The 26516-nt window shown below is 38.1% G+C and overlaps 1 protein-coding gene across 1 annotated transcript in view; it reads right to left on the minus strand.

Moving 5' to 3' along the window:
- The window catches only part of LOC131526398 (triple functional domain protein-like), a 114334-nt gene that overhangs the window by 2972 nt on the left and 84846 nt on the right, over nt 1–26516 (minus strand). The window contains 42 exon segments of the mRNA XM_058754691.1: nt 968–1106; nt 1200–1400; nt 1488–1566; nt 1667–1788; nt 3617–3779; nt 3885–3912; nt 4012–4150; nt 4289–4389; nt 4391–4443; nt 4446–4536; nt 6667–7418; nt 7712–7892; nt 8007–8198; nt 8303–8380; nt 8935–8985; nt 9090–9182; nt 9386–9475; nt 9572–9641; nt 9765–9868; nt 9945–10011; nt 10097–10245; nt 10327–10422; nt 13223–13393; nt 13486–13781; nt 13866–14109; nt 16993–17092; nt 17238–17389; nt 18506–18607; nt 18693–18883; nt 18962–19073; nt 19156–19248; nt 19374–19463; nt 19554–19623; nt 19783–19892; nt 20040–20106; nt 20241–20356; nt 21054–21248; nt 21339–21461; nt 21933–22048; nt 23798–23912; nt 25155–25304; nt 25491–25682. Of these exon segments, the coding sequence (XP_058610674.1) occupies nt 968–1106; nt 1200–1400; nt 1488–1566; nt 1667–1788; nt 3617–3779; nt 3885–3912; nt 4012–4150; nt 4289–4389; nt 4391–4443; nt 4446–4536; nt 6667–7418; nt 7712–7892; nt 8007–8198; nt 8303–8380; nt 8935–8985; nt 9090–9182; nt 9386–9475; nt 9572–9641; nt 9765–9868; nt 9945–10011; nt 10097–10245; nt 10327–10422; nt 13223–13393; nt 13486–13781; nt 13866–14109; nt 16993–17092; nt 17238–17389; nt 18506–18607; nt 18693–18883; nt 18962–19073; nt 19156–19248; nt 19374–19463; nt 19554–19623; nt 19783–19892; nt 20040–20106; nt 20241–20356; nt 21054–21248; nt 21339–21461; nt 21933–22048; nt 23798–23912; nt 25155–25304; nt 25491–25682 (5844 nt within the window).

A 26516-nucleotide genomic window follows, 5' to 3' on the forward strand; every position in this document is an offset into this window, starting at 1 on the left:
CCAGAAATGTAGTAAGCAAATCGATAAAACAGTCCATGTGACAACAGTGGCTCAACTTCAATTTTGCAAAGCTTTTGTTCGCAAAGAAAACAAAAATAACAATTTATTCAACAATTCTTCTCCCCGAGTAACCGTCTTCCGCCATTTTGGAAAGTACCATGATGCATGTGTGCGCTTTCCCCAGAACATAACTTTAACAGCATTGTGCAGGTGAAGTGAGTGTACATTTTCTCCTTAACGTAAACAACGCTGATTACATTGCACACATTCATCGTGGTTCTCTACAAAATGCCGGAAGATGGTAACTCAGGGAGAAGAATTGTTGAATAAATTGTTTTCATTTTCTTTGCGCACAAAAAGTATTCTCGTAGCTTCACAAAATTAAAGTTGAGCCACTGATGTTACATGGACTGTTTTACCGATGTCCTTGCTATGTTTCTGGGATAATATCTTAATCTGTGTTCCAAAGATGAACAAAGCTCTTACAGGTTTGGAATCACATGAGGGTGAGTAATTAAAGACAGAATTTTCATTTTGGGGTGAAGTACCCAAACAGGACAACGTCCTTTTGTTCAAAAACATCTATCTAAAGGTGTATTGCTGCAGCAGTGCTTTTAAAAATGAATTCAGAGACATAAAACTTCTAAAGAGAGCATAAAATAAATACATTCAATAGACAGTGATAATTCAAAGTGCTTTACATAAAAATAAAAAAATATAGTAATCATGCAAGCATTCATAAGAAAAAATTAAATAACATACAATTCATTATAAAAATGTTTATTAATTTATATTTATTGCTTAATTATATTAATGTTTTATATTTTATTTATTAATTATTCGATTACATGTATTTATTGATACATTATTTTTTATATATTAACACATTAAAAGGGACAATTTTATAAGTATTTATTATAAAGTGATATGTAATTTATTAGGTATATATTAGGTATGTAACACTAACCTTTAAATCCAGATGAACTATTCTGCAGTTATGCAGGTATTGCAAAGCTTCTAAAATGTCCCGGAGGTAAAAGGCCACCTTTTCCTCAGTGAGGTTCCCCCAGCTCACAATGTAGTCCAGCAGACGGCCCTGATCAGACCTGTGCAATCACACAATACACATGGTCACAAACGTATCCGAGTGTGACACAGTCCATTCTGATGTTAAAGTGTGTGTGTGTGTGAGCTCTCACATCTCAAGGACCAATGCATAGCTGCTGGAGGTCTCAAAGGTGTCCAGTAGTCTGACTAGGTGAGGGTGCTGGAGTCTCTGTAGGACGCTGAACTCATGGGTGACCTGGTCTCGCTTCATGAGTTTCTTATTCACAAACTTAACCGCTACTGTGCGCTTTGATCCCCTCTGGTCACAGCGTTTTACTACAGAGAACCTTCCCCTAAGAGAGAGAAACAACATTAACACAATTGCAATGTTGCTCTGGTTTTTATAGAGGAATCCATGTGATATCAAAACTGAGTCTCACCTGCCCAGCTCTGCTACCTCAGTGTAGAAGGACTCAAAGTTGTCTTTCCACATGACCCGGATTCCATCGCTAGTAGTTCCTGTGAAAGGCAGTCCAGTTAAGTAACCTTGCACAAATAAATCTTTGAAACACCAGGTGGACTGTTTGCATTGCCAGTTTGAATGAGAACACATTCTTACCCAACACTCTGAGACTGGCGGATGATGTCACACTGCCTATGTCATTCGTTGCAATGCAGGTGTACATGCCGTCATCCTCTGAGGTCACACCTACGATACGCAGAGTGGCCTCGCCAGTCTCACTGCGATGCAGTGGAAAGAAATAATGATTTATGCAGAAAACAAAACCATTACATTTGCAAATACTGAGTTTAATACCTACAAAAAACAGAAGAAGATCAATCTTAATCAGTATTTTGTTCTTGCTTGCAGAAGAAAAAAAAAATCAAATAACTATTTATCTTATTACATAAATTAACAAAAACTTACTGAGCTCCTTAAAACAAAGCAGTATATAAATGTATATTGTTACGTCCCAAGATGTAATTACTTTTTATTTTGTTATATTTGTGCAGAATTTGATATTGCTACTGATACAGTTTGCATTTTTGGCAGTGTTTTGGTGTTTTGTTTTCGCTCTCTCTCCTCCCTCTCCTCCATGTAAAGCTTAATGAAGATCAGATGGTCCTAATTGTCATCAACTACTGGCTAGCTCTGATTGGCTGCTGGAGGGAGAGCTTGTGGATAAAGCTGGAGACTCCCTATGAAGATGCTCTTTCTTTGCCTTCGCTGCCTCCTGAGACTGTTTTCTCCTGTCCCACACATTATCACGTGTGCTAGTAGTTGGTCTGTTGGCCTTCTGGTTGTTAGTGTACAACGTATTTACCTTTGAATCTTTGAAGAGATGTTGTTGCTCTGTTTTACTCCGGTAAATTCACAGCTTGAAAATTTAGTTCATACTTTATAATTGTCATTTTGGAGCAGTAGGGAGGTGGATGCCATTTTTTTTTTATGTCATGTTTTCTCCTGTTTTTGGTTAGAAAGGAAGTAAGGTAAGACTTCTGTTGTTTGTGTTTAACTTTGTTTTGTGAGTTTAGAAAGTACTCCTCCGAAGCTTTATTTGCGCCTCTTTGTACCTTTTGTGAGCTTGCCAAATAAACCACTTTCCTGGTTGCATATTAAGAGCTCTTTTTCTCTCTCTCACAAAATCAACATAAGTTTGTTTGGCTTGCTATAAACACGCCCTGAACTTTTGTCGATATGCCTTCTAAAAAATATCACCAACAAGTATGCTCTCAACACGGCTGCTTTGACAGTGTCATAGTCCAACGATTCCTCAATTGGCAAAACAGCACATACCTCTTGTGCTTTGCCCACGAAGTTACACTGCAGCAGAAAAGCCCACATGTCTTTCGGCCAATTCAACTTTGCGGCAACAAGCTCGAAAGCAACAAAATAAGAGTCTACCTCTGATTTGTGAAAGGGTGGTACTAATTTGTCATTTGCCAACATGAAATTCAGATTCAGATGCAATGCTATCACTAGAGGAAGGCGGTCAAGAACGAGGTGTAGGAATCGGGCGACTATGTAGAGTTTTTGCACTTCTAACTCAAGCTTGCGCAACTTTAATATCACGATCTGCTTTGATTTCAAGAGCTCTCAGCCGAAGCAGCTGCGTCTCATCCTTCTGCTTGCTTAATGCGAGATCAAGCTCTTTTAATTTCAGAGCTACCTGAGGATCTACGGAAGCTGCATTTTTACTGCTAGCTAATGAACTTGAGTCAGCTTCATCCCCTGCTCTAGTGTTTGTTCTGGGAAGATACCTGCCTCTACTAACTTGCTATACAACTCCTCTTTTATTGCTTGTTTACGTTCACCTCCACAAACTGTCATGTTATAAAAGTCCGGAGGAGACCGAGTGAACTTTATCAAATCGAAATCCATATTTTCAATAATATAGAACTTATATAAAATGGAAGTTCGAATTTGCATAATTTTAACAGATAGACGAGCTCCCAATTGTTACCCCCTTCCTGACCATAGACTAGGAAGGCATGTAACAATATTAATAAAATACTGTACGCATATCACCAAAACTGAAAGACATTCGTTTTCTCCGTTTGTCCGCACCTGTAGGCTATGCTAAAGTGGCCATTGTTGGTGAGTGTTTTCTGATCGGGTCCCTTCCATGAGACTGTGGCTTTGGGGCGGCCACACACTTTACACCTCAGAGTGACACACTCCCCTTTATCACAGGTCACGTCACTCAGCGGGACGAGGATCTCTGGGGGAACTGGAGGAAAAAGATCTACATCAACCCCTTATTATGTTTATGACTTTTTTTTTTTAGAATTCTAAACAAACAGAACGATGGACTTAATAAACATTTTGAACTTACCATCATAGATATAATTGGGATTTAGAAGCTGCAAAATGGAAAACAAATTTTTCAGCATACATTTTACTGAGGGATTTTTCTAGAAAATAACATTAGAGACAGATATGTGTGTTTTCATTAGTGTTACCTTTACAGAGACCTTGTTGGTTAGTCCCTCTCTGGATTTCCTGTATCCATTTTCAAGCTTGGCCTCCTTTTTATTTTCCTTCTCTCTTTTCTCTGACTTCTTTCGAATACGGAGGGATGTATGCCATGATGATGATTTCCTGCTGGAAAGTGTATGTTTCAAATAATTACAACATGTTAAATATCCAACAGATGATAACCACTAAAGGCATGTAACAAAAAAAGGTTTGATTTTATTGCAGAATGTGTAATGTACACGGACAGAGGTGAGCTCTTACTTAATGGTCCCCTCTGGTACATCAGGGATAATGGCAGAGGTGTGGCCCAGCACATATCCAGGGATCCAGCCCTCGGCGGCTGGGCATTGGTCGGTTGCGGCGCCGAAACACCAAGAACATGTTCTGCTGATTGGAGGCCAGGATCTGCACCACCTCCCTTGACCTACATTTATCTCATCCTCTTTCAGAGCCACATAGTCCTGAGTCACCAACATGGTGGAGATATTACTGCTGCTGCTGCTTTCACTCTGTGGACAAACAGACACACATACAGGTCTTAATATTAGAGACGCCTTATACTTTTAACTCAATACCTGTAGTGTACAACACTGTAGGTTTCCCTGAGGGTAAATTACAGTATTTCCACGTTTACTTATTAACCCTCATGGTCTGTTTAAATGTGTTCTTAAAATTTCTTATAATATGTTCCAGTGGCCTACCCAAAACCCAGTATATGTAATTATTATTGAAGTATATGCAAGTATTATTATTATTATTATGTTTAAATAAAGGTCATTATTTTTGGTTAATTTGACCATAGAAACAACATACTGTAAAAAAAATTAAGTAAACGATCAGAAAATGATATGAAAATGATTCTTTTCTCTTTCATTTAAATAATTGTTTAATAAATCTTTATATGTTTTGGGTCTCCCCTAGAAATAATAAAATTTTTGTTATGGAGGACATTTGAAGAACATTTCAGCTTGATGCTTCAATGGTAACAAAATAGAGTCTTGAGGTCTCTCAGACCCCAAACAGAACATGAGGGCTAGTAAATGCATGTTTTGGATTTCATTTTTGGTATTAGATGACAAAACATTCCATAATAACTCCCATGCTCAATAATATTTACAACTTTTGATTGACAGCTTATGATTAACCCTGCAAGTGCACTGCATTGAAAGCATGCATTATTAAACAAGAATAGTCAAAGAAAAGATAAGAAACAGAAAAGAAAGGAGACAAGAACCCATGTTAGTTACAGTAGCCTGTTAAAAAGATCTAAAATTCGGAAGCAGATCACATGATAGGCAGAATCAAAACATCCACAGATGTTTCCTGCATTAGGTTTGAGATTAACAGCATTAAGATGCGGTTACATTAGCAAAATTTTGTGGACAAAAAAGCCCAGTGTCTATTGTCAATAGTGTAGTGAATCGATTTATGAAGCAAAGCTCACCAAGAAGTCACTTTCAAATTAAGCAGCTTTCTGTGTCAATGTAGCAAATCCATGCGTCTAATTTGAACCATTAAAGGGTAGGTTCACCCAAAAATGAAAATTCTGTCATTAATTACTCACCCTCATGTCTTTCCAAACCTGTAAGACCTTCGTTCATCTTCAGAACGCAAATTAAGATATTTTTGATGAAATCCGAGAGCTTTCTGACCCTCCATAGACAGCAACGCAACTACCACGTTCAAGGCTCAGAAAGGTAGAAAGGACATCGTTAAAATAGTCCATGTGACATCAATGGTTCAACCTGAATTTTATGAAGCTAAAAGAATACTTTTTATGCACAAAGAAAACAAAAAATAATATCTTCATTCAACAAATTCTTCTCTTCCAAGTCAGTCTTCGACGTGCGTTCTGACGTAGAACCCTGGATGTGCTGCACATGTGTTGTGGTACTCATGAATGTGCGTCAAAAACTGACATGGAAGAGTAGAATTGTTGAATAAAATTATTTTTGTTTACTTTGCACACAAAAGTAATCTCGCAGCTTCATAACATTACGGCTGAAGCAGTGATATTACATGGAATATTTTAACGATGTCCCTTACTACCTTTCTGAGCCTTGAACGTGGTAGTTGCGTTGCTCTCTATGGAGGGTCAGAAAACTCAGATTTCACCAAAAATATCTTAATTTGTGTTCCGAAGATAAACAAAGGTCTTACAGGTTTGGAACGACATGAAGGTGAGTACTATCCCTTTAAGAAATCTGTGTCCAGAAATCTTTCACCCTGATGCAAAATTCCCGCTTGGGGTGATTCCTATTGAATTTACTGTATTTCACCCACGAATATTCAGAAAACAACAGTAAGCGTGACCATACTTTTAGTCTTTCGGAAAAGCTGATTTTCTTGTACACACCACAAAGGAAGCTTGAAGTTAAAAGCTTCTTTTTAAGGTAGGGAAAACCTGGTTCTCGTTTTACAACTCCATAAACAGTTAGTATCTGTCCAGAAGCAGAACTGTGTTAGAATTCTGAGATGCAGAGCAAAGGATCTGTTGGAAGGCCACAGAGTAGAAATCAGGTTAGGAGAGGCAGAAATCAGACAGAATCCAGGTGGGTTAGAGAGTCATTCATGAGGGAAGACAGGAGCAGAGTTGAGCTGAAGCACTGCGGTCGACGGGGCAGGAGTGTGTCTCTTACCCCGTTGCTCTGAGTGGACTGGACAGATTGCTCACTGGCAGAAGAGCAGGTACTCATGCGGTCTGCGTCCTTACTGTGGGTGGAATGCCGGTGACTTTGGTTCTGGTTTTGCCGTCCCAGTGTGTCACATGCTTCCCCGGGGAAAGTAAAGGAACCAGGCCTGCTGGCAGGGGATGCGGGAACGGAGCTCCAGAACGAGGTGGAGCTGCCGCCCGTCTTTGGCCCAGGACTGCAGGGTGGGATGGAGTCTTTGAAAGCTGGTGTGGCTAATGGGGAGGCCATGGGCGAGACCGTTCCAGGTCTGGGTTTGACCAGTGCTAGTGGGGCCACGGTGGCTCGAGGGATCTGGGCTTTGCCGACTCCATCCCTGCTCTCTTTGGAAGTGCTTTCTGTAGAGTCCGTCTGTTTGGGGTGAGGGCTCGCAGGAACCTTCACCTTTGGATCAGGCTCTGTGGTGCAAGAGGGTGAGGGACCCCTGGAGAGAGGTCTTGGGGACATACCTGATATTTTGTCGGGGCCGTCAGGCTCGTGGGCTCCGGGCCCCAGGGCGGGAGAGTGATGACGGAGTGGTTGAGGCAAGCGCGAGGGCTGGGGGATACGGGAGGGGCGGGAGCGGGAACCCGACCCAGCCGGGGCCCCTCCGCCTCCTCCGGGGACCATGACCTGACCCCCGCTACCTCCAGCCTGTATGCTGCCTGAGACACCAGGCCCCTCAACATGGTTCCTCTGGTAGTCTATAGGAGATGTAAGCGCTACAGGAGCAAAGACATCTAGTGAGGACAATGAATTTGCTCATGAACATAACAGCTCAGATTATCCAGATTTTAGGAGGGTGTAACAGGCAAAAAAAGACTTGCAAAACCAACCTAAAGATACTGTAAGCGAAAACTTTACAATGAGGTTCAATTCATTAGCATTAGATAACGCATTAGATTTCATGAACTTGACATGTATATAACACTTTATTAGTTCAAGTTCAATTCAAGATGATTTCTAGATTATTTGAAGACTTCTATATGCTTAAAGGTATTGTTTGTTGCTGTACCATTGAGGAAATTGCGTTGGCTCTCCAGAATTTGGCTGATCTGCAACATCCAGACTTGTCGGACTCCAGGGTGGCTTGAGTGCAGAATAAAGGCCTCTTTGCTGCCATTGGACATTCTGGAGGTCAGTGCGAATTTACATGGGTCTCCATCCACACTATCCTCAAGCCCCAGACAGCTCACCTACACACATACAAACAGAATATTTTGATCTTCTTTATACAATTTTATATTTATGACCAAATCTGGCGCGATAAAATTAGAAACCAAGAAACTGTCAGACGAGGATGCCTGTACCTTGATGCTGTATTTGTACATGTAACCAGGCATCGAGAAGCCCCTCTTTTTATCTAAAGGTTCACTGAAAATGACAATCTGCTCAAAGAGGAAGACTCTTCTCTCCTTCATTCTGTTCAGCAGGCCACCATCCGGTTCAGCCACCATGAAGGTGTCCTGCAGGAGGAGACGCCCCTGAGCAATGATCTTTCCCTGTGAAGGACAGAGAGACCAATCAAATGAATTAATTCACATGTAAAACACTACAATAATTCTTGATAATAATCTACTGATAAAAACGGTCACAGCAATCTTACATCAAATCCCTGGAGTCGACCAACATTCATCATGTCGTTGCATCTTTTTGGTACAATGCACATGACCTCAACCGCTTTCTACAACACATCAATGACTTCATCAGTATAAATACATACGACAACCAATCAATATAGAAATATACATATATATATATATTACTTATACATATATAAACACAAGTTTGGGGTCAATACATGTTTTGTTTTTTTTGACAAGGACACTTGATCTAAAGTAACAGTGAAGATATTTATTATGTTACAAAAGATAAAGATTTCTACTTTTAAACTTTCTATCCATCAAAGAAAAAAATATTAAGCTGTTTCTAAAACTACTAAAACTGCTTTCAACATTGATAAATGTTTCTTGAGCTGCAAATCTGCATGTTAGAATGATTTCTGAAAGAGTAAATGGCCACTGAAAATTCAGCTTTGCATTCACAGGAATAAATTACATTTTAAAATATATTAAAATAGAAAAGAGTTTTAAATTGCAATAATATTTTACAATATTGTTGTTTTAACTGCAAACGTGTTGAGCACAATACACTTTACAATAGGACAAAAACATTTAAAACACCTTATTGATCCAAAACTTTTGAATTGTAGTACATATGGCATAGAAAAAAACTAACCTCCAATTCTACTGAATCAATTCCAAATTTTTTGGAAAATTTGAGGAAATCCTGTAAATAAATAAACCAAAACAGAGACATCAGAATCATGATTAGCCTAACAACTCTGTCAATAGGGCTAAAACAATGAGATGCAGTGGACCAGATGGACAAACCTTAAGCAGCAGCTGGTACTTCATGATTCTCTGCACAGGTTTAATGAGCAGATCAGTGATCTGAAGCCTGTGACCCAGACACTGCTTCAGATCCTGCAAGAGAGGATCAAAAACAGATCTTGATACTTACATGTAATGCATTTATTGAATATGACATTATAAATGTTTCATTACATTCTATGATTTCTATTTGGTGGTATAATGACATAAATGCAAAGTATATTTCATAAGGAAATGCAAGCTCTATAATGGACAGAAATTATGTTCAAATCAGAGTAAAGACTTCAGTTACGCACCTCAAAATAGGTGTCGATATACTCTGAGACAATGTGCTCAGATTTAGGTTTGTTCTGGCAGTAAACAATGTACATGTGCAGTCTCCGCTCCTGAAAGGCATGATGAGTTCATGAGTAAGCACAATATCATATTACAGAAAAAAAAGTTTGCTTGGTTGCCTAAAAAAAAAAACTTAAAAACTGTACGTGTTTCACGAAGAGAGGGCCGAGCCGGTCAGGATCCTCAAGGCACTTCTCAAGCTCTCCCAGGAAGAAACTGAAACATTAAGGATTAAAAAAAATCTCTTCAAAATCGGTCATACATTTGCTGAAAATGAACTGCCATAAAATTGCTGATTTTTGCCCATCATTTAAAAATAACTGAAAACATAATACTTACTCTTTGTGCCAGTCGTATATCTGCTGTATGTTTCCAAAAACTATTTTGTCTTTTCCTTTCATATCATCTGGAACTCCATCCTCCCTCATCCTGGTCATGTAGCCCTACCAGACACACACAACATGTATGAGCTTCAGGTCTAATCACATGACCACTCCCTGTATCTCAGTATTCATTTACCTCCACGACCAAACTGAGATCTCTCACATAGTCCCTCTCTGTCTCAATCAGTTCCAGCAGGACATAACTGAAAGGAGAAAGGGGATACATGTTATAGACACTAACAATGAATGTGGACAATAACAGAGAGAGAGAAGAGCGTGATGACATACTGCCGTCTCTTGAGGAAGCCGGTCTTGCGTTCCTCTATCTCATCGATCGGAGAGGAGGAAGAGAGAAGGGAGTTATCAGATGGGTTGAAAGAGGGGCTGCTGCTGTCCCCTTGCTCCACAGACAAAGAGCTGGGTCTGTCCTCCAGAGCCTGTGTAGACATGAGTAATCAGTCCAGTCAAATAATAAGATGGGTATATTGTAGTATTATATATATCTGTGCACTTCTTACCATTTTGCTTTTGACCAGCTCCTCAATGGCACTGACTAACTCTGCAGCGCTGGGGGTCTCAGAACTGGAGGGTCGGACGGAGAGACGGGAAGAGGTCTGCAGAAATAAAGAGAGTGAAAGAGGGAAGAAAGCCAGACTGAATGACAAAGAGGAAATATGAACCACGTGGCGCTAAACTGTAATCGGGATTCATTCAGGCATGGATTTAGGATCTAGTTTATTGTCTTTGCCCTCAAGGACATTTATGCAATTTTTTGTTTATTACAGAATTTACAATAGATTCTCAGCCTTATGTTGAATGCATCTGTAACTAACGGTAATATTATGATGATGTGTCTGGAATCACACCATTGTGAACATACAAAATCTGCATCTGCAAACAGGAGATATTTTGATTTCATCCAAAGCTGTACCAATCATTCATAAAAAAGGCCCCATGAAATCAAAATGGCAAAATATTCCATGTGTGATATCAATATATTAACATACTCTTTAGCGCACACAAAATTTACAGTCTTTATCTGGCAACCAAACAAACCAGAAAAGGAAATAGATCAAAATAGGAAAGAAACCTGCTGCATTTCATGGGGTCTTAAATTCATATGGATGATCACACTTGATATTAAAAAAAATTAAATTACAGACTTTAGGTTCACAAAAGCTTGATGCTTGACACCTGAGATAGGCGGTGGTATAGGTTTCTTTACTTTAGGTTCATAAACTGGCAATCAAAAACATTCATCAAATAGAAATAGAGGGAAATCCAGCAGAAAGTCTCACCCTTGCTGTGCCTTCCAGACTTTCCAATTTGTGTCTGGGTGTGGCCTCAGGTCTGCTTAGCTTTTACAGGCCAATCAGACAGCAGAGTGAATAATGAGGGGATAAGCACAGAAGGAAGGGGGGAGGGGTGTGAATGGGCGGAGTTTGGAGGGTTGGTTAGAGGGGTAAAGAGTGAGGGTGGTCTCTGAGATTCAGAGTCATTGTAAGGCACATGACCCTCTTTCTACAGAATCGCAGCTCCCAGATGTTCACATTCACATAGACCTGCACACGTACTTCTAACATCACATGTGCCCTTATACTCTGAAGCTGCATTTGAAAGTGTTTGAGGAACCCAGTCCGATCATAAACCAGCTCATTAGCAGGACAATCAATTAAAGGTGGGACTAAATCATATATATATATATATATATATATATATATATATATATATATATATATATATATATATATATATATATATATATACACAACAACATAAAATAAGTAAAAAATAAAAATAAAAATTAGAAGATAGAAAAAATGAAAAGGATGAGTAAGGGCATTTTGAGGTTCTAAGTTTAAATCAGAAAGATTTAAACAACAGAAAGAGTCTTGTCTAGATGAAAGTGGAATAACGGAATCAAACCAAAATGAGAAATCCACTTCTAAAAGAACTACTTCAAAGTGGAATTCTCAGGAAGTGGTCTGCTTCTAAATCTCTACCAAAAAAAACAAGAACCAAAAAAGACAGCAAATAAAAGTAGAAAGAAGGGGGTTCTCGGTTCTTTTGATAAGCTGGGGGTTATGGGAAAAGAAAGCAATGAAAAGTGATATGAAAGGAGGGAGGCCAGAAAGGGAGGAATCAGATGGAGAGGTATGGGAACTGAGATAAAACAAAGACAGGACACAAATCAACGTAATGCTATGGCAAACAATACAGCCCAAACAAAACAAAAGAGAAAAACAAATTAGTGTCACAAGCTGTTCTTGAGCAGCGATGAGACCAGCTATAACTCGAGCATTTCATCCTACTGTAGCCATTATAAAAGAGACTATAGGATGAAGATTTATATTCTAAGGGAAAAAAAACATCTATCTCTAAGGCTGGCATTAACATGCATTTCATGTTCGGATTGTATGTAGACCAGTGGTTTCCATTCTTGTTGACTCGAAGGTGTCCCACTGCCCAACACAATATTTGAAGGATCCTCCTTCCCCCAATGTAGGATATTACCAGTATTTCTATTGTAATTATGACAAAACTGCTTGTTTTCAACTTCTAATTTAAAAGATTATTGTTAGATTAGATTTTAATATATTAAGAATAATTTATTAATTTAAATACTTTTAAGTCACTTAGTGGACCCCTTGAAAGTTTGCTTGGACTCCATAATTTAGAACCACTGGTCTAGACATTTTTAGCCATATTGCACTTACACCTTCATTCCAATACACTGTGTGACTGGATAAAGACCTGATTGCAAAACTGCAAATGGATATTTAAAAATACTTTGTCATATCCTAAAATTTCATTAACTGTATGCCCCTCAGTAATGTTAGAAGGGGAAAAGAAAAAAAGAAAACAGGAAAAAGCATGCTTTCTTTGGGAGAGAAATGAGAAAAACAAGAATAATTCAATAAAAAATATGAAATTGTTGACTGATTGCGAAGAAACACATTTCAGGCTTAATAAATGTGATCAGAATCCATTTAAGACCATCTCCAAATGATCCAGTCTTAAAAGCTGCATGGTTAATGCCAGGTGTGATGGGGGTCAATATGATACATGATTCCCATTTCGGTTTTAAAATGATCAGAAAAACAGTTTTACAATGCTTGCATTGTAGTCACACATGAATTGGAACTGAGCTAGAACTGGAAAGCTGAAACTGAAAGTAAAGACTGCATATCCCAGGAGGAGATATTATTTAAAGCGGGGGCACACAGAACTGATTTGAGGATCTCTAACAGGATTGAGGTTTAACGGTTGGCAGTGAGAAGAAAAAAAAAAAAAAAAACCCAAAACAAAAAAAGAATTAAAAACAACAAAAAAAGAAATCTAAACTAGTGACTCTCACTCGTACAAACCCCCCTCCTCTGTCGTCCCCCTCTGCTCTGTCATGTGCCGGCTCACCTTGTCATCCTGTGCGTCCGGCTGGAGGAGGCTGTGCTGCTGGATGGCCATGGGTGGAGGAAGTGGCACAGTATCAGCTCCTTCCTCTCCCTCTTCCTCGCCACAGCTCTGCATTCCTGACGACGAAGATTTGGAGAGAGTCCCGCTGCTCAGACCCTCGTTGCGCACCCTCTGTGGAGGTTCATGGACAAAACCATAAATTAGGCAATATATTCAGAATGCCAGTGAGACCAGCTTTGAAAAAGTATGAATAATATTCAAACCTCTTCCAGAGTCTCATCCTGTGGCGTGGCTGCGCTGTCGTCAGAGTCTTTCTGCGAGCCTGCATCTGCGCTCTTTCTGACATCACGGCTCTTCTTGTGTTTGTGCGCCAGCTTCTTCACGTGGCCGTCGGCTTTACCACTGCTGAGTCTCCTCACAGGGCTGGTCAGCCATTTCCTTAATGTGTTGCCAGTGCGTTTGGGCCCAGGGGAACTCTGGGAGCCCATCACATGACCTGGCTGCAGGGTGGCAGAGGAGCCTGGCAAGATGGCATCGTTACTGCACACAGAAAGCGTGTCTGGAAAAATACAGAAAAGCTTGTGATTATTATCTGACACAGGTCTGTGTGGATTATTGGGAAGCGTTTCGGACATTTGCCCACCTTTGTGGTTAAAGATGCCCTCCATCTCCATGCTGCTGCGGGAGTGGGCGATACAGAGCATGGCACAGGGAACCAGGCCTTCCAGGGCAGGGGAACGGTCAGTGGTCCGCACCAAGCACCAGTCTGGCTTATCATGGAGCCTCTCCAGTACCTCTACCGTCTGTCCCCTTCGCACTGTCAGTTCATTACTGTTACCGGCCATGAAGTCATGGATGACCACTGTGAGCTCACAACCACCTGACAACTGAAGGGAAAAAAAACAAGGCAAGCAAAGAGCCATGTTTTTAGTTACAGTGATTAGGGATGTTCATTTCGGTTATTGCGCCTAACCAACACTCGTTAACCGATTATTAACCATTAACCGACAAGATTATTTTAAATTAGAATTGAATTAAATTAGAAAGGATAAGAGTCTGTGACCCATTAAAAATACTAACATTTGTTTGCCAGGGATTAATTTTACATGCGCAAAAGCAGCAAACCACAGAACACGAGGATTCACATGGTCATATCATATCATCACGCATAATATTATATATATATATATATATATATATATATATATATATATATATAAATAATATATATATATATATATATATATATATATATATATATATATATATATATATATATATATATATATATATATATATATATATAAATAATATTATATATATATATATATAAATAATATTATATATATATATATTTATTTATTTATTTATTTATTTATTTATATATATTAGGGGTGTCAACGTTAATCAGAATCATGCGATTAATCAAAAATTTTTACGCCTTAATATTTTTTTAACGCAGATTAATTGTTTGATAAGGTTTGACCCCAACTTGTTCCCGTCATCACAGCGCAGAAGGTCATCTATCATTGTGTGATGAGGGTTCAGCGAACCAGTGTTGCCAGGGTAACGGCACAAGTGGGCTATTTTGAAAATACAGTAGTGGGAAAAAAAATTACAGAGCCGTGGGTTGCATTTTTTTGGGCTACTTTTTTAATGTACTGCGGCCGACCAAAGTGTATATAGACAAATAAAAATAGATCCTTATAGAATAGCAGTCCAAAGATATCTTCCATCCCAACAAGAATATATGTGAGGGGAAAGATCCTTATCTCTGCAGTACCACACATACATTTGGTAGATAGTACGGAATTTTTTACAGTACATATGACCATTGGTAGATAAATGATAAATAAATGAAATAAAAGTAAGAAAAATATAGTCTGCATAATAGTCATATCAAATGAAAATGTTGGGCAATGGGAGACCATTTATTTAGGAAAACATCTGCTAAATAGCATATTTTAACAACAGTAAACGACCAAATTCCACACGTGATTGCAAAAGGAAGTTATTACAAACACTCGATGGTGGTTTGAAGTTTGTTCTGAGTAAAAGTGTACTATTAATCTCATAAATTGTCTTATGTAGCATGATGCTAATATTAGCTCTAATGCAGCTGCAGAACAGGTCCAATTGTTCTTCATAATGCATTCTATCATAATACTTAAATGTAAGGTCGCAAGAAATGTTTTGTTGTATTTATTTAGAAATATTTTTGATAATAGTTGGGTAAATGTATACTGGGATTGAAGCGATGTGGCTTGGTAAACATTTTATTGCCAGTTTAAAGGCTGATAATGGCTGAATAAAAACAAAAGAATAATGATACAAGAATAATAAGGATTATGTCTCATACCTGGAGGAAGTGTGAAAGGTTCTGTTTCCTTAAACTAGTTTGTCATGCATTTCTTTATTTCAACACATTTACAGGTAAATCCTAGTATTTTAAATTTGCGATTAATCATGATTAATCAGTCCATGACTGTGACTAACGCGATGAAAATTTTTAATCGATTGTCAGCACTAATAGATATATATTACTGGTACATTATTTATAGTGTATCATGGCAACAGTGTGCTTTGTATATTATTCTTTGAATGTGTAAGCTGTTTTGTTAATATTTTGGACTTGCTATTGTTTTCTCATTTAATTATCAGCACAATGTGTCTTTGTCTTGTCCTTGATATTGTCAACAACAATTTTTTTGGTCAACATTCAGTGTTGTTACTGTTAACTAAATTGACAAAAATTTTGTACTATTAATTGAAAAAGCTACAATTTAAAAAGAAAATGTATGTGTATGTATGTATGTATGTATGTGTGTGTATATATATATATATATATATATATATATATATATATATATATATATAAATATATAAGATGAAAAACAAACTTGCAAAAAAAAGTTTAAAAAGTTTATTATTATTATTATTTTTGCAAACTTATTTTATTTCATCAAATTGCCAAGGCAACATTTCATTTCATGAGGCTGACTTAATGACAGAAAAGTAATTTTTGGGTAATCTATCATTTTAAGTTGAAGTACTAAATTAGTCTTTATAACTATAACCATAATATATTATACCGTATTGACCCGAATATAAGACGATGTTTTTTTCTTGAAAATACATATGAAAAAACGCAGTCGTCTTATATCCGGGGTCTAGGCTTTGACATGTCAGTAATACACCCACAACAACAGGTGGCGCCAAAAACGCATAAAACGAGTGTGCCATGAAATATGTAATGTAATGTGTGTTGTAAAGATCATAAGTGAAAACAAAAGAAAAAGAAAAGCTTACAGCGGCACGAGTCGTGACTGTCATGTTAGCCTGATGGGAACAAACTTCCTCTGTAAGTGATTTTAAAACATAAGACAGTACCCAGATTTGAAGACTACAATAAGATTTCACTTCTACTGTGATAAAATTTTGGTAGGCTATGAGATGGATAGCCTAAATGTTATATAATTCAGATGGGCTACCTGTTATTTCAATGGTATATCAAAAAGTGTATATTTTTCAATGTCATTGTTAGTACATTTTACCAGTATTTACCATACTTTCAAAACAAAAATTAAAATAGGAAAAATATGCAATTTGAAAATAATTTAAGAAAAATGTTTTACAGAGAAAGAGAGAGAGAAAAAAAAAAAAAGATTTAGATTTCAAAAAGCCTTTTTCCAAAAGGTACATCTGGAAAAAGGGGGGTCGTCTTATAATCAGGGTCGTCTTATATTCGGGACAATACGGTAATATATTACCTTGTCGCTGTCCAGTGTGTTCTGTGAGGTCCTGGAGGCCAGTGAGATGGTGTCTGGCTGACTGCTGCCATCACCCTGACTGTCCAGATCCTCTCCATCCCTGTACACATAAACACACACAGGAAATGAACTCCTAGCCCTAGTAAAGTTCCACATACAGTAAAATGAAGCTGAAGGGTAAAAATGACAAAATAATAGAGTGATTAATAAGAGTATTCAAGGAAGAAAAGAGATGTTTCACTGGCCTGGGGGTGTATCTGCGACCCTTGTGTTTGGCTGTGGAGGGTTTGGGGATGTGGATGGGCTCCTTCAGTGCCCCCTTCAGATGCACAGTCCGCTCCTGAATCACTTCACGGATGTGCTTTATCCAGTCCTGTTTGTTCTCAATACTGGACGCCTGCGTTTATGTGTGTGGAGAAAGAAAACACAGAAATACAAAATGTTGAGTAAGAGTACACATTAATTTTCTGTTCTATGGTGAACTAAGGGTGAGTTATCTGTGTGGCTGTACTCACCATGGATCCATGTTTGCATCCCTGACTTAGCTTCATTCGAAATATAGAAATATACAAGATTTTACTGCTTTATAAAATGTAATATATCATACTGCATGAGACGGTGGCCGGTAAGACATAGGGACAACATTAATAAACATATTTTGTGATCATTTAGAGCCAATTTTGCCAGCGTGTTGTTACATGGCTTATACATTAGTCACTGCCATTTGAAGATGTAAATATTAAATCATTAAGTGATTAATAAGTAGAATTTAAAACTATTTTTCAAACAAAAAGAATATCAACTACTGTCTTTATATACATGCATATTATATAGTTTAATACATTTTATTTTATTTTATGAAAAAAGGTATAATATATATAAGCTATAAGAAATATGTGTTTGTGTGTACATGTGCAGAGAATGTTTCTTCAGCTTATATGATGTAAACCACACATAAATGGACAGTAAATAACTATGCAATTTTGTCACATTTCACTAAAGAAAGTTTAGGAACACAGTAGCCTTACAGTTTTAAAGCAGCATGCAGTCAATTAACAGTTACTGTGAGACAGAAGCCACTTGCTATGCACATAAGCCACCACCAGCAGAGACTATTCTTGGCACTTTATTAACATGCAGTCAGAACCAAAGATGCAAGTGCTCAGATCATCCCATATAACCACTGTCATTGTTTGATACAAATACATTTTTGTTGTCGTTAACATTCTCTTTAGGATCAACCTGAGGTGTTCTATTTTTAAGTAAAATTTCATGTCAAATCATATCAAGTGCACCTGAGGCATGCTGTCAATTACTACAGAAAATAATTGACATTCCCTTCCCCAGTTAGTAAGAACAAGTCTTCACACTGAATGTGAGAATTTCTCAAATATTCAAACTTTTACTTGTTAAAAGTGCAAAAAAGAGACAAGCTACACACGACGTAGAAAGCTGGAGCAAAACAGTGCCATGCTTGTCAACAGAGCAAGAGAAAGTCAAAAAAGAGGGTTACCTTAAGGACAATCTTGTTGTCTGAAGTTGGGGTCCGTCCAACCCAGAGGGCAAATTTACACGGATCTCCTTCCACATGCTCAGTAACACCGAGTTCAGAGGTCTGCAGCCAAAACAAAGCATTTAAAACAATCAGCTCCTCTGCATAAAAATGTGTTTCAGTGTTTTAATCTTGATGTGAAACTTACAAAAAGCTTGCTCTTGTAGATGTACTTGCTCCTGCCATTGGAGTCTTTAACCTCCTTGCTGAAAATCAGTGACATTTCAAAGAGGAACAGGTGACGTTCCCGTCCCTTACGGATCAGGGTCTTGGGATCCCACACCTGGAACGCCTCCTGCAGGATCAGTTCTCCCTGGGACTCAATGTTCTCGTCAAACCCTGAAGACATTCACTGCCATCAGACACGGTTTCATCTGCCCCATATGTGTCTTTGTGTGTCTGTGTGCATCCACTCACCTTCCAGCATGCTCAAGTGCATGGCGTCATTGGCTCTCTTGGGAACGCTGAGCATAACCTCCAGGCCGTCTTTGATTTCACCTTTGCCTTCCTCGCAACACGTCAGGAGCTCCTACAAACGCAAACCGAATTACCACTAAGTGGTTACAATCAAAACATTCTGTAAGTTTCGGATGAATTCAAGATGTTTTTACCTTGAGGAGCAGCTGGTACTTGGTTATTCTCTGAACAGGTTTGATGAGGTATGATGAGATGGAGTTGGCCAGGCGATGCCTCTGTTGGATTTCCTGTAACAGGAATTTTAATACACTGACTTTCACAATTGGGATTCAAATTGGCCACTGACAGGAAGAAATGATGAATGCTCAAAATTAATAAAATACATTAATCATAACAGAAACATTCAACTCACGTCAAAATATCCTCCAGCATGCTCAAGAATAAGTTGAGTGGAGTCTGGTTTGTTTTTGCAGTAGTTCACGTACATTTGGAACTTATCAGCCTGATGAAAGATGAAAGAGGCATTTCAATGACCTTAATCTGTAAGAAGCAGATACAATATTAGTATTCAAACACAATTAACTCTACTCACCCAAGTCACAAAACAGTGGCCCACATCTTCAGGAAGCTGCTCATACTTCTCCAGCTCTTTGAGGAATATACTGGTGACAGAAAGAAAAGAAGAGCGATATATGAGACACTTACAGAGGACGGGAAACTAATTCATTGGATTTTGGATGGGAGAATTTATTCTTTAAAAACAAATTCATGTTATTCTTAAAAAAAAATGCTTAAAGCATTTGCATTATAAATGAACTCACTTGTGATGGAACTCGTAGAGGTCCTGCATGTTACCAAAAATGATATGCTCTTTATTAACGATCCCTGGTGGGATCTCCTCCACGCCACTGGTCATCTCCCACAGATATGTCTGGATGAGAGGAAAAGGTTCAAATGGACAGATTTATTTACATCGTAGTCTGAAATTAGGGATTTTATCGTGATTTGCTTCGAATTTCCATAATTCAGGACAAAAGATCCAAATTAAAACTTTTATAATATACAATGAAATACTCACATCCATGCACTCTCTTAAGTCTCGCACATAAGCTTTTTCTGTCTGGATCAGCTCAGCCATGATGAAGCTATTCAAATGAAAAGAAAAGAAAAAAAAAAAAAAGATCAGAAAATGTAGATCTTTCTCAATCTAAAAGTCCAAGAATTCATTTGAATATTTCAGTGACCTTTCGGTCAATGAATAACAGTAAATAAGACATACTCCTTCCTGCGAGCAGACTTGCGCTTCTCTTCGTTAAGCTCATGGGCAGCATCTCTGAGTTTGACCTCTGACCCTGGAGCACTGGCTGGAATGATGTCCAACTGCAGGTCTTTACTCTGGAAATTAAAAACAAGTTGTTTTAGTCCCACAGTCTTCTGACTGCATATCTTTTTCAGGACTATTCCCACTGATTATGTTTACATGCACAAAAATATTCCGCTAGAAGGAATAAAATAAAACAAATATATTAGATGTGAACCTTAAACTGAAATAAAAGAAGTACTAAAATGACAAACAATCTAAAACTAGCACATAAATTTACATACTTAAACTAAAATTAACTGTAACCCTAATTCAAAATATGAATAAATACTTCACAGTATGTAATTTATTGCATTTTTGTGTCATTGTTACAGACATGACACACAGAATGTGAATTATTTATTAATTTATTGTGTACAGCTACGATTAAAACAAGTGCAAAAACTCACAAGTGTTTCTAGAAGAGAACATCAGGAAATAAGTGTTAATTCTGAATATGTTTATTACATACAGGAATATTCTAATAGCTTTTTTTTTTAAAAGACTTGAGCAGAATACTGTACAGAAAAAAGTATGTAAAAAGGATTGACGCTTAATGCATTTTGCAAATAGTTATCTTAATCTGCTGACAGCCTGATGGCAAAAACAAACTATTTATCCAGATTATGGCTCTAAACCATGTGAACTCATTCAAATGCTAGCATGTGATATGTCAAGACTCAAAATGATCAGATATCACACTATTATGAGAAAAAAAACCCCCACACATACTGCTTTGTTTGAGTCTGATGATATGCCGAGGGCTTTCTCTAGAGACGTGCGATACTTGTCCATGCGAAGGGAGAAGTCTCGATAGCGTTTGTCCACGGCCGTGACCCATTTCTTAATCTCAGCGGCGTGGGAGTGGCCCTTATCACAGAAACCATCCGCTAACTGTATCAGCAGCTTCACCCGCTCTTTGGTTTGCTGGGGACACAGGAAGAGAACGAGCTTTAGGTAACTGCAGAGTTAAAAGGTGCAGCCCAGGTGTTTGTCATCACTGTGGTGCAGTTGTACCTTGGCTGTGATGTGGAAGTCTTCGTGCTCCTTCAGAAGCTCCTGTGTGTGGTGGATGCTGGAGCCCGTGGAGGTGTGTGTGGACAGATAGAACTCACCGGTGTCATGGATCCACTCCAGAGCCTGGACAAAGAGAAAGACACACTTTAAAATAGTGATTCATAGCAAGTGTGCTGCAGACAGTGAGGTAAAACAATGCTAAATGCAAAAACAAAACACAACTGAACATAGAAATGGTTACAGGCCTTTTCCATATGTGTATTATTAATGTCATTCTCCTAATGACATTAATAATGGTTGGCCGCTATGGCCCTAATCTGGGTTTTAAAACAACATTTTCATGACTAAACCAAGAATGAACTGAAAAGACATGCTATGGCAAATGCAGACACACATATCCCAATACACACACACATACAAACAGAGGATGAAAAAGGCAAATGTCTTAATTATAATGTCTCTGTGCAGTTTAATTAGAGCCATGGCAGTGAGTCATGAGTCTGTCAGTCTCAGCCTTGGGCCAAGAAAAAGTGAATAATCAGACTGATCAAACATCAAAGGAACAGATGGAGGAAGGTGGGGGAGACATCAAACCTGTTTGGCACTGCGTTCAAACACCACATACTGCTGACACTGGTCCAGCCTTCTCTTCCTCATGGTCCAGAAGTGCAGGACCCGATTCTCCCTTTGCAGTAACTCATTCAGGATATCTAAAAAATTACATATAATCATTCTTAACCATGATGTAAAACACAGTTTGAAGCACAACACTTTGAACACCAGCCCAGATCTTTAACTACTAGGGCATGCCACTGAAATCATGCTAATCATTATATTCAATGTATGTTATTTTAACTAGTGCTCTCAATCAATAGAAATTAGTAGATACAAGATGTACAGATTATTTAATCGAATTAATCTTTTTCTGAGAACGCCCTCAAATTAAGATAATTCAAATACTTTTGTGGCAGACGAGTAACTCACTGAACAGACACTACGAAGAGTTGCTTAGGAAGTTAATATCTTGTTTATTTCTTGAATTATATTGTTTATTGCTTGAAATGCACTGATGGAAGGAAAATAATGATAAAATAATGATTGTTTATTTTTATTACTATTGTTATTATTATGGTTAGCCAACCATTAGTGCATTTCAAGCAATAAACAATATATTAACTTAAAAAATATTATGAAATGATTATATTATGTGAAATTTGAGCTATTATTAAAATTATTTTTACATAAAACTTTATCCATTTAGTTTTAAAAATTAAAGTTAAATGGGCAATTGAAGACAAAATAGTTTTTGCTTAAACTAGTGGTAGGAAAATAACAACAACAATAATAATAAATGTATCTTATTACTACTATTATTTGATAAATTAATGCATAACTAAAACATTTTAGACTAATTAATTCTATTAATTAACTGTTGTTAATTTAAAATTTTAATATAAAATTTTTAATTAAATGGCAATGTTTGAATTTCCCTAATGTAGGAAAATCAATTATTATTATTATTAAACACCTTTTTAATATTTGATAAAATACATTTACATAATTAAACAATTTATTTGACTAAATAAATTTTAAATTGAGAGCAGTAAAGATAAAACTGCTACTCAAGCAGATGTACTTTACAATGTTGTGTGTGTGTGTGAAGCATGAAGGTAAAGTGATCATCCCCAGTGGAGTAATGCTGTCACCATTCTGCAGTAAGCTGCCCTATCTGTGCGGCGGAGGCCTGACCCATTTACGGTTTCCTTATCTGAGTCATTGTAAGCACACTCAGAACAGAACAGGGCCGCATTCACAATGCACACATTCTAAACTGGGCTAAAGTGGGCCAAAGTGGGACAGCTGCTAAAAACTCAAGTGAGCGTGCAGCGCACTTCTCGGCCACTAGATGGCACACCACAGCAATTTTAGATGGCTTGCAGAATGTAAAATCAACAAGCACTGGATCTAAACCCCTATGGGGAAGACAGACTGTGTTTTGTCATATCTCCAGAGAGCCAGCAGAGGGAAGACTGGTAAATAAGAGGAAAACATGCAGAGAGGCAGCATCTGTAGCCTTGTGGTTTGAAAAGTGGAACAGGATTTGAAATACTACAGGGACATACGAGGGGCTCCATGTGTTTATTATATGTCTCTCTGGAATGCTTTATTGGTCAGTTGTGGTACTCTACAATGTGTATATTTTTGCATAAAGTCCGCTAAACTGTGTAATTGACAGCTAACCCAGTCATGTCTGTTGCATCACTTCACAGCCTCCTACTTCTCACGAAACCAGCTCGCTAACACTAAAATTGATATTTCCTGTCCATGTATTAATAGATTTAGTACACATCTGTTTCATTAGCAGGATAATACACAGTCAGTCTGTATTTCATCCTTTATGCAACATTTCTAAGTAATAATCAGGACCGTTTTGACGTCAAGCTGTGGCCAGAACTCACTTTTGACCTGCTGCTCTGGTGCTTTGACGTGACTCAGCATCCCCGGCATGCTGACACTGTTTCGGTGCATGTATTTCAGGAACACGTCAGCATTCCGTCTGGCCAACGTGCATGCCTGAAACAGAGATAGCAATGAAGAAATTACCCAAACACTGTCAAAACTGTAAAAATTCACCTCTAAGTGAGGTTTTATTTCTGCTAGAGCATGCCTGCTATTCGTGTAACTATTACACACTTATGGAAGACTTGAAATTCTTTAGACTAAACTACCAGAAATAGGTACAGTACAAGCATTATACAGCAATTACATAGTCGAATATCCATCTACCGCTAGGGATGTAATGATGCACGTGAGCTGGTTGATACAAATATGAGACAATTAAAATCAGTTGAGATGCTAAACAAATCACAATACAATTGGGGGTAGGAGTTTATGTGAACATATCTCTGAGGTCTTAAGAAAAGTTTAGATGGTATTTTCGTTTCATCTTGCCTCTGAAGCATATTAAAGTAGTGTTCATAAGCGCAGCGCTGCTTTATTTACAGCAGTAACCAAGGAAAGGCTATTACACCACTGTTCAATACGTGCCACCTGCTCGCAGTTTTCCTTCAGACCATCTGCTGCTTTTGTTTCGTTAGATGTGTTTTATATATAGTTTCACAAAACTGAAGTGCTTCAAATTTTGAAATTATACAATCTAATTTAGATTAAAAAATTGCTCATGCTGCATGTATGCAGCATCTTTGTTTGGATCGTGATTAAAATACAGTGGTTGCCTCTTATTATAAATGGAAAGAGCACAGACAAAGCTTTAGTTTGTTTACATGAAGAGATTTCTTTTATTTGCGTTACTTATTTATTTGGTTTGGGGTTTGTTTTAAAATTTCAATTTAGTTTTGTTATTTGACATTTAACTTCACAAAGAAATGTGCAGCATTTTGTCCAAGCAACAATAGCAGGACACCTTTTCATTTATAACTGGTCTTAAATCACATTTTGTTAAAAAAAAAAAAAATCGTGAATCGTATCGCATCGTGAGTTGAGTGAATCGTTACATCCCAATCTACCACGTTTACATAGAAAAACGCCGGAAAAACAGTGACGGAAACATTTTTTGTGTGTATGGCTGCTTATTCACATGACACAGCTGTGGCTGAACGTTCTCGAAATTAACTCAAGTAGCTTTCTGTTTGTAGGTGAATATTTACTTAACACAGAGTACAAACATCATTAGTTTAAGTATCTGTTTGTTTTACTGACTGCCTGACTTCAGATGATTCAGTAAGAGATCGATTCAGACTGTTCTGAAAGATCTGACTCAAAGAATGATGTGCCCTCTGGTTTTGGATACGTTACCTTAAGGAAGGCCTCTTTCTGCTCCAGATGCTTGCTGATCATGGGGGTGACGTGGTCGGTTTCACAGTTGGGCCCGAGTTTGTCTGCTCCTCCGCACCAGTCCTCCTCACGTTTGTACTCCTGCTCCAGACTCTCCAACACACTGCACACCTTCAGCATAGACAGGAAGATGAATCTTCAACTGCCTGTTGGCCTTTTAAACTCATTACAGTATGAATTATAAAAGACCCGGATGTGATTGGTCAATGAATATTGTACAATCTACGCTTAAATGCACAGGTACGACGTGACAACAACTTGTGACACAACGTCAGTCACACAAACCCTTCTACAGACCTGTTCGGAGGTCTTATAGAAGGCCACAGACGCATTGACCAGCTTGAGCCGGTCTTCCATCTTCAGCATGAGCTGCTGCCAGTGGGAGGCCACATTCTCAGCGCAGTCTCGGATCATGTCCATGTCGTAGTGATTAGCCTGCAGCAGGGCCTCGGCTTTCTGCTGGACCTGTAGGGCGCTTTGATGGGTTTTCTATTGAGAGGAAGAGAAAACATGTCAGATAAGACACACAAAGACAAGGAATAAAACAGCAAGCCTGAATGGACAAAGATTAAAAAAAGACAGAGGGGCAGGAGTCAGATGGCTTAAGACAACAGACGGTGAGATACGACTGATAGTTCATTATTCGTCCACAAAGTGTGGTTTACAGATTCTATCTTGAAAAACAGAGCATCGCTCAGTATTCAGTACAGAAAAGGCAAGAACGGGAGTCTGATGGTAGGAGGAAATGAGAAGGCTCCTTTGATAGGCAGTCTTTGTGCCTTCAGGTTCCCAATAGCGATACAGTGACAGCGGATCTGATGTTATCCTGGTTCTTCATTAAAGGAAGGGAAGTGGAGAGCAAACAGACAGACCGAGGAAAGCTCGGGCCATGTCAGGATCATGTTTGAGCTACAGCTACAGATAAATGGCCAACTAAAGCATCAATCAATATGTTCAGACATTATAAGGTTTCATGTTGCAGTGTGCATGTGTTTCTTCAACTACGTGTTTAAGTTCAAGTGGGTGATTTTTTTATTAAATAAGATTTTAACTTGTATATTAAGGTCACATTAAAACCTACCTCATGCCTTCAGTTATTTTTGGTATTTTTCAAATACCTTTTACTGTATATAAAAGTATGGGGTCTCACCAAGCCTGCACTTATCTGATCAAAAATACAGCAACGCACTTTGTACAATACTGTAAAAAGTACGGTAAGGTAATTTAATTCTGTGATGGCAAAAGTGACTTTTCCAGTCTTCAGTGTCACACGATCATTCAGAAATCATTCTAATATGCTGATTTGATGCTCAAGAACCATTT

The sequence above is a fragment of the Onychostoma macrolepis genome, chromosome 19, assembly GCF_012432095.1.
Source record: "Onychostoma macrolepis isolate SWU-2019 chromosome 19, ASM1243209v1, whole genome shotgun sequence".
Classification (NCBI taxonomy): Eukaryota; Metazoa; Chordata; class Actinopteri; order Cypriniformes; family Cyprinidae; genus Onychostoma; species Onychostoma macrolepis.